The sequence below is a fragment of the Gossypium hirsutum genome, chromosome D01, assembly GCF_007990345.1.
Source record: "Gossypium hirsutum isolate 1008001.06 chromosome D01, Gossypium_hirsutum_v2.1, whole genome shotgun sequence".
Lineage (NCBI taxonomy): Eukaryota > Viridiplantae > Streptophyta > Magnoliopsida > Malvales > Malvaceae > Gossypium > Gossypium hirsutum.
The window spans coordinates 22,709,879-22,723,789 of record NC_053437.1 but is presented as its reverse complement, the minus strand read 5'-3'; the positions used below and the strand labels follow the sequence as shown (position 1 = coordinate 22,723,789).

The 13,911-nt window shown below is 28.2% G+C and overlaps 1 protein-coding gene across 1 annotated transcript; it reads right to left on the bottom strand.

The window, feature by feature from the left end:
- Positions 1-5,799: 5,799 nt before the first annotated feature.
- LOC107921899 (basic leucine zipper 4) lies at positions 5,800-6,691 on the bottom strand. Its single transcript, XM_016851718.2, has one exon. The coding sequence runs from the start codon at positions 6,559-6,561 to the stop codon at positions 6,070-6,072; it is 492 nt and encodes a 163-aa protein (XP_016707207.1). The 5' UTR covers positions 6,562-6,691; the 3' UTR covers positions 5,800-6,069.
- Positions 6,692-13,911: the final 7,220 nt, after the last annotated feature.

Here is a 13,911-nt window from a genome sequence, read left to right as displayed (position 1 = left end):
AGTTATTAATCTTGTTGGGAAGTTCTCTGTAGTCTAATGGCCTTAAGAAAATTCGCTCAATAAAACCTAGTCAGGATGACCAAATATCACTGAAGGAGCTGTTCATTCATGCAAAGTATGAAGTGAAAGCTTTTGTTCCTAAGGTAAAGAACAATCAACACTTGCTTTCAATGGCACTAGAGGTTTTTGAAAGTGTTCGTACTAATGACCACAAAGCTGTATACCGTTACATTGTTTTCTTAGTAGTATATGCCAATTTTATCCATGGGCAAGCATCATATTGTGATTCTTTGGACCAGTCCTCAAGATATTTGAACTCGTTAAATAAAAGTGAATATCAGATCGAAAATTAGTTTTCTGATTGTTCTCTATTTCATCTCGCCTGTCTAACACTGACAGTGGGATGGTAGAGGTGTTCCTTCAGTATGGTGCAAACATAAATGCTTTTGATTCAATTGGCCGGACACCAGTTCATCTCTGTATTCTTTCCAAGAAATATGCTATAGCAAATTGCTGCTTACAAGAGGAGTTGATCCAAATGTTGTAGATGAAGAAGGAAACACTGCTCTTCAGCTAGCATTGGCATCAGGTATCGATGATAATGAAGTCTTAACATTCTTAACAGACTCGAACAAATAGTCTAATGGATTTGAACCAACAAGAGACCGCGAAGACCCTGAAATGGAGGCTAGAGGTGAGTGTTCGCTACTTTTTACTTGGGAAAGGTTTGTGCTGATTTTAGTAACTAGTTAAAAGTTTGGATTAACGGTGAAATATTCATATTTCATAGCTTTCCAAATAGGTGGAATTTGGTTTGATATCTTTGGTAATCGATTTGATTTTGAAAAACCAGAATAATGCATATTATACCAAATTAATGTATTAAAAGCAATTGCATTAATGGGCTATTAAAAATTTATAAACACAATTACGAATTAAACTTTTCTAAGGGTATTATTTGTTGATCCAGTTTGGTTTGAAAAAAAATAATTGATAAGAGAACATATATTTTTCAGTATAATATATAAATATTGATATGAAAATAATTGTTTAAATATTTTATGTATAGAAACATTTCTAAATTTATATTTTCTATTTGATATTGATTGTCACAGGTATATAAATTATGATATACTTTTCAATTATTGTGTGCTTGATGATTAAATAAATCAAACGCATTTGTACCACATTGTTGTACTACTATAACCTTTTGATTCCTATACTATAACCTTTTGATTCCTATACTACGTTGCTGGACGACAAAACTTAATAAAATTTTAAGTTAAAATTTACGTGGTAAGCCCTTAATTACACACTTTATATGAGTAAGCTTGTCTCAAAAGAATACTTTATAGTTCTTTTTCAACCAAGTGAAGGACAAATTGTTATATGATTATAATAAAATAAAATATATTTTATTATATAATAACCCGACCCGAGATTCAACCCGAAGTTTAACTTGATAAAAGAAACCCCATTTAAAGGGACGGAAAGAAAGGACTCAAGGGAAATCCACTTAATCTCTCTGTTTCTTCACCCTCTTCTCACCTTTCCATTTTCTCTTCTCATCTCTCCATTTTTGCTGATAAATTGTATCAACAACTCGTATTCAAATAAAAAACCTATTGCATCAAGAAAAGAAAAACCATTTTTTTAAGAAAAGAAAAGAGGAAAATTGTAAAGCCTATAATGAAAGCTTACTTAATTAGTGGACGATAAATCCATTTTTTAAGAAAAGAAATAAAGAGGAAAACTTTAAAGCATTTCAGACCAATAGAGAAAAAGAGAAAAAAAAGTTACAAATCATAGCAGTACGATGATATCAGATATCGTGCCATAGTCATTCTGACTAAAATTATTAAATACTAGATATAGTTACATAAATAAATTAAGATTAAATATTGGATTTTCTTTTGTTTTCCAGTACAAAAAGAGACATATGGAACACTCGTTGTTTTGTTAGCTTTGTTTAATATTTTAATATTCTTTACCTATTTCTTTTAACAAGCTTTGAGAACTTTCAAATTAAGAAACAAACAAACCAAAATATATATTACCAGCGAGCAAACTTTGTATGATGATAATCAGCAAAATCAGTAAAAAGACAAAAGCTATTTAGTTGGTAGTATTAAAAGTTAAATTATATTTTATTTTTTATTAAAAGATAAGTAAATTAATCTTTGTAAGTTAAATTAAATAATAAATTGATTTTTTATAAAAATTTCATCTATTTTTATTATTAAAAATTCGTGGCTGACAAAATAACCAAACAATGACATACAATATGTCACATATACCTCATACTGATGTATAATTAGATAAAATTTTTAATAAAAATAACAAAATACAAATCGAATTTTAATACAAAAGTTTCATTTAGCGTTTCATTAGGCAACGTTGAAGCCAATATTATGGGTTTAATGGAAAAACCAGTGGCTCCTGATTTTTATAATAATAATAAAAAAAGTTAATTCTTTATTTTGGTGGTTGAATAACCAAATCTGTCTTTCATTTTGTGTTTTGTTATTCAATTTTTGTTGAATTGATAATGGATTCCATTTCCCTGCACCTGGATAAAAGAGGCCCCATCATCACCTCTTACACTGTTTCATCCACTTTATTAAAATCTTAATTATTACCAAAAGTTTAATTAATTGTTTTAAATAAATAAAAACATAATACTTGTTTTACATGCTCTAACTTGTACGTGTAGGGATATTAGTTAAATTTTTTTCAAGTGCATTGTAGTGATATAATATGTTTACATCATGATCCATACAGAACCTCACTAACAAAAAGGAAAATTAAAAACAAAAAGACAAGAAAAAAAAAAGTAAGGTTGGGTTTCCTTTGCTTTTTGACTCCAATGCATTCGGTTGGTTGGTTTAAAGTTCGAAATTTGGATAGTTTTCTACTTCTTTAAAACCATTTAGTTAAATTAACTAAATTACAAAAATATCTTCTTATATTTGAAATAAATTCTATTATTTAAAACTACTTTGATTTTTTAAAATAAATCATTTTTATATGGTAAAAATTAAACTCATAACATTTTAGTTGATAAATTTTAAGAGAGTTTTATCTCGAAATACTTTATACCTTTTAATTTTATTATATACACGTTATTACCTCTATCAATTGTATATATTGATAATGTTATTGTTGAGTTTGTTTCACTAGTTAACTCCACATCAACTTAATATTTATGACAAAAACCATGATAAATTGTTTAGTGTATTTAATATTCTTGATCTGATGTATTTACGTGTTTAAATTTCGTTTTCCTTATAATTTAATCTAATTTTTACATTTTAATATCGTAAGTATTGCCTGTGTTACTATTAATTACTTTCAAACTATACATGTTATTTCTGAATACATGGTTTCCACACACAAACATGTGTAATAGAATTTCTAATAAAAATTACTAAAAATGTGAGATGAAAATATCAAAATATCAAAATTTAAAAGACATAATGACTTATTTGGCCCTCTAACCTTACGAAAGAAGTCATTTTAATCATTTATTTAATTTTTTTGCCTCTTTTAGCCCTTAAACTTGTGCTATTTGTCAAATCATCTCAAAATGGATGGAAAGATTAATGCTTGTTAACTTTGCTGATGTGGGCATATACATGGATTGCCACATTAACAATTAATTAATTTTTTAAAAATTTAAAAATTCAAAAAATATTTATAAAGGTATAAAACTTATGAAAAATACTTTTAATTTTTTAAAATTAATTAATTACTTACGTGACATATACGTGAATTGCCACATGGATCCCATGTTAGTAAAGTTAACTGTCATTAATTTTTCATCCATTTTAGGATGATTTGATAAATAATTAAAGTTGAAGATAATTAATGAAAAGGTTTATTGTTGAAGGGTTAATTTAAAATAACGTGAAGATACAAAAGTTGTGTTTAGGTGGGGTATTGAGCTACGAACTTTAATCAGCGTAAACTTTTAACAACCGGAATATTCGATATATAGCAATCATATTTGATGAGGAGACAACCAAAGTTTGTGATAAATCTCACCAATATTTTGGATTTAAAAATGACGTGGAGACATAATATCCTTGAGATAATAATTATAACATTTACGTTTGATGTATGGAAAATATATACTATTAGCTAAAATTAGTTTTTAAAAATAAATATAAAACTCAATTTTGGTAGTATTGACTCCACTGTATATAAATATATATATATATTATTTTTTGGTGTATTTAACACATATTTTATTAATTTTTTCTTTTTGGGTAGGGAAATAGCACATGATTTGTTTTGGAAATTATGAGAGGTGACTTCGGCTTTTTGCCCTGGACCCTAGTGAAAGTGTCCCATTGCACGCATGCTTCAAGATTTGTGAAGAGATACATATCTTAGATTGAAATTTATTAACTTTGTTATTCTATTTTCATGGGTCCAAATGTTATGCTAAATTTGGAATGTCGGTATGATGCTAATAAATCTTTCCGCCGGCCAGCTTCAAACTGATTTGGTGGCTTGTGTTTTTTACAACAAATAAAATATTAAACAATTATATTATATAAATAAATTTAAATCAATACTATTATTACATAATAATAATTCAGACCAAGTTTGCTTGAGTTTAGAAAACTGTACTCAACGTTGAATCCTATGCCATATCTAAATATAAGCATTCAATCTACCATGGTATTCTTAAAGTTAATAAAAAATTTAAACTAGCGCATTCTGTTCAATTAAACTTTCTATGCTTTTTAGTTTTTTTTTTCTAAATAACAAGTAAATCTTTGATTTTCATTGAAAGTAAAATTATCATTTAAATTAGTTCGTATTTCATGTTAATAACCTCTTCAACTATGTTGAAATGGATACCTTCTAATTATTAAGAAAAATAAAGTGTTTTAATGGAAGTGATAGCCACAAGGGTTATTGAAGGTGGTACTAATAAAAACAGAAAAAAAAAACACAACAAATTGTTTCCATAGTTCGATTTTCTTACATCTACAGGGCTTACCGTAGAGAGTAAATGAAATGCCCTTCATTCTAATTCAAACTAAGCTTGGTTGACCTCCAAATTCTTTTTTTTTTTATAAAAAGTTATTACTTGATATGATTTGATCCAATCTAAGGGGTTTGATTACTTGATCTGATCTGGTTTTTAAATATTTTTAAAAACTTTTAAATTTTTAAAAATATATATGATAGTAGTTTTGTTTCATTTCACTCAAAATAACCTCGATTGACTTCTGAAAGCTATCGTATCTAAAAGGAAGCTTAGAAATTAATTGAATAAAGTTAATATTATGTGATATTGATAATTATTAAGATTATGAAGTTTTTGTTCTAATGTGACGTCCTTTGCTTAAAATAGCGATTAGCCTCAAATAAAAGATATTACAAATAAGATTTTGAAAACATAAAAAATTAAATTAACTGCGTAAATAAAGTTTTGGTGTTAATCTCTAAATGTTGTTCCTAATTATTCTATTTTTTGTAAATCTTTTTGTTTGCAAAGACAAAGTTTAATACTGTCAACAACAACAAAAAATTTGTCATTATTTCATCCATGAATGCCGTCCAAATCAACAGTAAGTCTTCATAAAAGACGAGTAAAACAACACCCATCACATTCACTAGTACACATATATTTCACCACCCATGAATTATGTACAAGTAGACTTATTAACATGTATTTGACACGAAAGCAACGAAAAAGTAGTTAAAATATGATAGGATAAAAAAAAAAGCTTCACAAACATAACACAAATGTCATGAAATTTATATATTATTAATGTATATAAATTCATATTAAAATATCACTCTACTATAATACTATAAATATACTACACTAATACGCAAATTATATACAAAAATCCTTTACCCTTTAACCGTAACTAGCTAGAAATGTGCAAAACCTAATAGCTAAAAAAACACCCTCATAAACTACCTTTTTACAAGATAATAAACCCCACCAACTTTTGTTAACCAATGTTGCCTAATATTATGTAGAAAAAGAACAGAGAAATAAAGCTCTAATTCCCTCTTTTCCTGCATTTTCATGTTTTCAATAGTTTAATTTATTGAATGAGAGCTTAATTTGTTAGAATTAAAACATGATAAAGAATGTCGACTATTATCATGATTGCATTGCATGGCGGCTAAAGTCCAGTATAAATCCAACAGTTTGGCCCAAAGAGCAAAGGATTCGGATCTTAACTGTTCATTGTCAACCCATACAACGTGACACTGATTAAGAACTAAATGTAGCCGGTTCTTAAGCCGCCGGTTCTCTATGTTCATCTTATTCACTTGGTTCGTAAGGTTCTCCAAGTACCTCTTTTTCCTCCAACGAGACCGCTTGGCCGACTCCCTGTTTGATATCTTGCGTCTTTGCTTTTTTTCATCCGGTGAATATATCGCCCGGCTTGAATTTTCCGAACTAGAGTTTGAACTAACCGGTTCATTTGATTCAAAAAATGATAATAACTCATTGAGTTCTTCGGGAGTAAAACCGGATTCATGAACCGGTAATTGTGATCCAACAGCTTCTTCCGCTGAGAACATTGGGTTAGACTCAACCAAATGCAAAGAAGAAGAAGAAGAAAAAGAAGAAGAAGAAGAGAAAAGTAGACCAACCGAATTAAGGCTAGAAATTAAGAATGAAAAAAACCTTAATTTTAAATTGATACTAAGAGGTAAGATAAGAGGGGAAAAGGGAAGGATAGAAGAGAAGGGGATGGGTATTTAAAGAGGGCGGGAAGGACATGTAGGGTCCTTATTAAACAAATTATACATTTTTGGAACAACAATGGATACTTTTCTAAAAATAAATTAAAAAGGAAAAAGTCATCAGTTCAAAGCAATGGTTTTTTTTTTTTTGGGTATACAAGTATAATCACATTTTCAAATACAAATAATAAATATTTGAATAATTATCATCAAAATTAATTGATAAGAGAATAGTGTCCACACAATCTCAAATGTTTTAAGATAATTCAAAATTATTTTAAAGAACAAGACTCGATTCGACTCAAGAAGCTCTAGACTCATTCCTACAATTTCGGTAGCAAGCAATTGCATTTTAAGCCTGAAAATAACAAAGAAAAAGTGAGACTTAAGATCAATAATGAAAGCAAAAATGCTTGGACATCTCGACTTTAAAAATGTCTAAATCCCATTTAAAAATAGTCGCAAATCAACTAATTGTCTAGGCTTGAAAATTAACAATTTTAGTTAATTGAATTTAATCAATTTCAGTCTATTCCTACAGATATCATTATCTACCATAAAGCATGATTGGATTAATAGAAATTAAAATTTAAACTAGGAGGGCTAACATGCCAAATTCTCCCCGAGCGAAAGCTTTATAATTCAAAGCAAATGCATATATATTTTTAAAATTATCCTTAGTTTAAAGGTAGTGGGGGTCAATTTTTTATTCAATCTTTTCCCGGGGGAGAATTGGTGGGTCACTGAGAAGATCAAGTTTAGCTTAATCACGAAGAATCAAACAAAAATAGATAAAAGAAAATTTGCTTGAAAAAGTGACAAGTTCATTAGAGAGACAGAAATAAGTCACGCGGGATACACATAGGGTAGAAAGGTGGTAGCCTACTATTGTCTTTAAACATAATAATATAATAATATTAATGTATTATTATTTTCTAATTTCTGTAAAACTTATGTTCATTTAATGTAAAATATTTTTCTTGAAATGATAATTCAGTCCTTCTCAATACTTAAAGAAAAAGTATTTGAAGGTAGAAAATATAGATGTGAAGAAAGAGAGTCCAGGGGCTGTATTGTGGCTGGGAATTCTTCTTCCTTAATCCTTACTCATACTCATCTTGTCGGTGTTGGTAACATGAAGCAAATGCAATAGGAAATATATACAAACTGTTAATCGGTTTAAATAACAAGCGTGTAGTTTAGTTATTTTTTCCTGGGAATAAACATTTAGAAGTTCAACCAGTAGTTGGTCGGAAGTATGTAGAATTTTTCCTTTTTGATTTACGAAAAATATTTTATACAATTTTTTGTATTTTTCTATGGAAAATAATTTAGTCAATATTGTTTTTTACTGGAAATTGACTTATCTTTTAAAAAGTATAAGTCATATTCCAAAAATCAACTCATTTATCAGTAATTTATTTAGAAAAAAATTATCTTAAATTAAGCCTATTATAATAAATTTTATTTTTAAAAAAATATTAATATCAAATATGATAATGTTTAATATTATTAAACATACATATTTGAGCATTTATATTTCATAATATAATAAATTATTGATATAATTTTAATAAATTATTTAATATTACAAATTTATTTTAATAATAATTTTTAAATTTTAAATAACATTCTTAATATATTATCAAAAATATTTATCTTGATATTTTAGAAATAAATTATATTTATTACAATTTATAAATATTTAATAATAAATATTTTATAGTATAAAATATGAATATTTTAATTATATAAATATAAATATTTTTTAAAATCATACACAAATTAACCCAAAAGAACGCTTGGATAATATATATCCAAAAATAACAATGATCGGTTTGAAGAAGAACTCCTAAAAATGTTGATTATTGGATTTGAAGCTTGAATACTTGCAACTCCCTAAAAAACTTGAAAGTAACAAATTTAAAAAATAAACGAAAGATGAATCACTCAACTTTTAAATACAACTTGATTCATGTAAAGTAAAAAATAATAATTCAACTTAATTCATTTTTAAGAGTTTAAAATAAATTATTATTCTATGATAAAAATATCATAAATATGTAAATAAAACTCTTTATAACCCATGGGTGAAATTAGAAATGTTAGGGGTTGGGATATTTATATAAAGCTGGCATGCCCAAAATAGATCAAGTTTCACTACACCATAAGAGGGCTTTAGCGGCATTTTTTGTGGCGTTTGTAGATAAAACGCCGCTAAAAATCAGGCATTCACGGCGTTAATTCTAAAACGCCTGTAAAGATCCAGCAATAGCTGCGGTTCCAGGAAAACGCCGCAAAAGAGCATCATTAGTGGCGTTTTTAAACAAAAACGCCGTAATAAATCTGACAAAACGCATCGTTTAATAATCAGGAATAGTGGCAGTAGCGCCGCATTATAAAAACGCCACTATAGAGCACAATTAGCGGCGTTTGTTTGTAAGCGCCGCAAAAAAGTTAAACAAAATGCAGCGTACAATATTGAGGTATAGTAGAATTAGTGGCACTTCTGTAAAAACGCTGCTGAAGCACAGTATTAGCGGCGCTATAGTACAACGCCACAAAAATATGTGAATCAAAACGCAGCGTTTGGCAATGAGGCATAGAGCCAGTAGTGGCGCATGTGGAAAACGCCACTATAGCCCGCTATTAGCGGCGCATAACCGAAAAACGCCGGAACCTTTGAAACCGAAACGCAACGTTTCGTCTTGAGCTATAGCGCCTTTAGCCGCGCTTAGCTGAAAACGCCGCTATATATCAGCTTTTCGTGGTGCTATTTGTGAATCGCTGCAAATATTTTGAACAAAACGCATCGTTCAGGTTTGACGTATAAAGGCATTAGTGGCGCTTACCTGAAAACGCTGCTATATCGCATAAATAGTGGCGTTTAACTAAAAAACGCCGAAAAATTTTAAACCGAAACGCAACGTTTCGTCTTGAGCTATAGCGCCTTTAGTGGCGCTTACCCATAAACGCCGCTATATATCAGCTTTTAGTGGCGCTTCTGCTTAAGCGCCGCAAAAAATTTGACTAAAACGCATCGTTTCGGCTTCACGTATAGATTCATTAGCGGCGCTTATTTGGAAACGCTGCTATAGAGTAATTTTTAGTGGCGCTTTAGATTAAAAACGCCGCAAGAAACTTAATTTATTTTTCCATTATTTTAGGATTTATTTTTCCATTATTTTTGCTATAGAGTTTTAGGGTTTATGGTATATATACTATTTTTTATTTTGGGCTAGGGATTGAAGGTTTGATGTTCAAGGTTTAAAGATATATGTATACTACTATTTGAAAACTAATTAAAGAATAACATTTTAATTTTACTGGGATCCATGCCACGTTGTAGCACACCTATATTAAATAATTAAATAATATAAAATATATGTTCTGTACTAAACTAACACATTGGCCACCCAAATTTCTAAAGATATGGTTTAGGATTATGGTTTATGACTTACGGTTTATACTTTAGGGGTTTGGCCAACTTTAGGGTTTAGAGTTTATGATTTGGTGGTTGTTGTTTGTGGTTTACGGGTTTAATGTTTATTATTAATTTAGGGTTTAAGATCTATGGTTAATGTCTACGATATATTGTGGATTGAATTTTGTGGTTTTGTGGTTTGGTGTTTTATGGTTAATTGACGGGTTTAGGGTTTAAGTTTTATGGTTTGAGATTTAGAGTTTAGGGTTAAGGGTTTATAGTTTGGGGTTTAAGATTTACAATTAATTAAGGCTTACTAGTGGTTTATAGTTTGGGGTTTGATGGTTACTGATAAATAATATGGTTGATGATTTTAGGGTTTCAGATTGGGGCTTTTGTGTTTAATCTTGGATATTCTAGATTAATATAAATGAAAATAATATAAATATAAATTAATATTTTAAAAAATATATCAAAATGGGTTAAATCCCAAAAGCAGTCACGAACAATGTTTTATTGTTCAACTATTTTATACATTAACTTTTATCGCGTGTGATCCAGATAATCTTGTAAAATAGTAACATAATTATTGATATAATTAAAATAAAATTTTATTTATATTGCATACATAAATAGTTATATTTATTCAATATAAAAATATACTGATGTATTTTCTTTTTAAAATGTGTAATTATTAGTTAAAATTTTCTCTCTAATTTAAAAGAAATTATTGAAATATCGGTTAATTTTATTGAAATGTTAGCAAAACATCGTCGTTTTGTTCTTTGCATTTAGTGGCGCTTTTTGTAAACGCCGCAATAGTGTATTATGAGTTAAGAAACTGCGTCGTTTGGCATTGTCTTTAGTGGCGCTTTCCCTAAAATTCCACAAATAGTTTAAGTTTTATATATAAACGGTGCCGTTTTACGTATTTTAGTTGTGGCGTTTAGGGTTGAAAACGCTAGGAGTTTGATTTAACTGATGTCGAAACGATAGCGTTTGACTATATATTTTGTGGCGCTTATGTATAAACGCCGCAACTGGGTTAGATAGGAAAAAAATGGCATCGTAATACTGTATAGATAACTTTATATATGCATTTATATTGAATGGTTAAATTAGGGTTTAAGGTTTAATTGAGACTTGTTAAATGATACAATTAATTAATTAATACTTTTATATTATTAAAATGTATTATCTAGGAAAAATGTAGGAATTTTGAATTCATTGATATATTCCTTGGTAATGAAATATAATACTTGATTCGTTATGTATTTGTATAATAATAAATAAGAACTAGAAAAGCAAAAGAAAAAATTATAACAATTTAGTCTAAAATATTAAAATTTAATTACGTATATAAAAGTAAACTTTTAGTAGTGTACAAATGTTTTAATAATTAATAAATTTTTATTATTATTGTATTATCATTGTCAAAAGAATTGATAAACTTTAATTATACTTAGTAATTAAAAGATACAATTAATAAAAGATACAATTAAGAAATAAATAAATAAAAGATGTGAGATTTACCGGCGTTTTCAGCAAAAACGCCGCAAAAAGTTATTAAATATTTGGTGAAAACGGTGTAGTTTTGTTTGAGAATTGAATGGCTTTTGCGGCGCAAGTGTAGAAACGCCACTAAAGGTTGGATTTAGAGGTGCTATGTGGAAAATGCTGCAAAATTTCCGGTTTTAAGTAAACGGTGTCATTTTATCTGCCACATTAACAGCATTAGTGGCGCTAGGTTAAAAACGCCGCAATAGTTCATTCTGGTAAGACGCTGTCGTTTTTTAATTCGTGTCTTTCATCCCAATTACTCCCAACACTTAGCCGAAATTCCCCCCAAATTTCTCCCCAAAATTGCCCCCGATTTTTCCCCCAAAAATCCCCCAATTCTAGAACTCTAGGCTGCTGCGCCCCAACCATCTCTGCTACATTGCTCGTCGACCCTTCTATTGTCGCTCGTAACCGTCGACCGTCACAGTCCTATACCACCGCAGTCCTCTGCCGTCGCTAGGGTACAACAAAAGATAAGGTTTTCCTGCTTCTCTCCTTCACTAAAATAGTTTTGCACTTGGTTCCGTCTATCTTACAACCTCACATACATTGTTTTACACCTTCATTGATAACTGAATGCGCAAATTGTTGATGGGTTTTAGACAATTTTTCAGTATCGTGTTTTGGACAGAAAAAATTGGGAATTTGTTCTTAGAATTTTATCTATACCCGTTGCATGATTTAGTTCATTATTTGTTTATTTCCTGTTTGTATTTTAAAAAGAAGTTTGAAACTTTTCATAATTTTATTCATAATTTTGACTATCCTGTTGTAAATAAGAAAATGAATTTGCAGGCTTGTAATACTGTTTGTTCATAATTTTGTTAATAATTTTGTTCATAAGTTTGAAACTGTTTGTATTACAGGATTTGCAGGCTTTTAGTACTGGATTAATTAAACTGCGTTTTATATGCATAGTTGTTTTGTCATTATCCTTTGATGGCACTATTAGTGAAGAATTTGAGCATTATATACACCTTCAATTTGCGTTTAATATAAGCTTTTCTTGAGCTTATACCATGAAATAAAAATTTAATATGAAACCATCATATGGTACTATTAAAATGGATACAAAATTGAAATAGTAGATAATGTTTGAAATTACAGTTTTAAATTCTTAGAGCACCAATTAAATTAAATATATCAAACTTTAGATTTAAAATTTTCATGCCAAATGACCTAACCTCCCCTGTATTTGATAGATTCTTCTCCAAAATTTTTTAATTATAAATTGATTCCTATAGTATGAAGTAGTTAATTAATTGAAATTAATGTTAGTGCCTATCATTTATGATGTTGTTAAATTTGACTTGAGAGACGTAGAAGCCACGTTTTCAGTCAAGTCTTGACCGAAATTATTGGAAATTTGGTTTCGTGTTGTGATCACCAAAAATATAGCATAATTAAAATATATATAGCTTAAATGAAATAAAATAAAAAAAATCTGGTCCTGCTCCTCCTTCAGCTCTCCCTCACAAAACAGCATTGAATTAAATCATGCAACGGGTATAGATTACATAACTTACATTAATATTATACATAAATTACATAACTTAATTAATTAATATTATACATAACTTACATAACTTACAACTTACATAACTTACATTAATATTATACATAAATTACATAACTTAATTAATTAATATTATACATAACTTACATAACTTACAACTTACATAACTTACTTATAATAACTTACATAATGCATATAACTTTCGTAACTTACATTATACACAACTTATATAACTTACATAACTTACATAGCTTAATTATACTTATTCCTAAATCCTAAACCTGTGCGATTTACATAACTTATTAATATATATATTTTAAATATATATATCTTTAAAACTTAATATGTATATATTTGTAAATTTAATTTATATATATTTTGAAAATTTAATATATATGCATATACTTTTAAAATTTAATTAATATTTTTTAAAATTTAATATATATTTTTAATATAATTTTTAAATTTAATTTAACGTAAATTTATATATTTTTAACATATATTTCTACCGTATTTTTAATATATATATATTGAAAATTTGATATATGTGTATATACTTCTAAAATTTAATATATATTTAAAATTTAATTTATATTTTTAATATAATACATAACTTACTTAATTTTCATAATAAATAACTTACATAACTTACATAACTTACATAATACACAACTTGCATAATTTT

Bases quoted from the DNA above. Each gene is read 5' to 3' on its own strand.
- LOC107921899 (XM_016851718.2), bottom strand. From the start codon at position 6,561: ATGTTCTCAGCGGAAGAAGCTGTTGGATCACAATTACCGGTTCATGAA.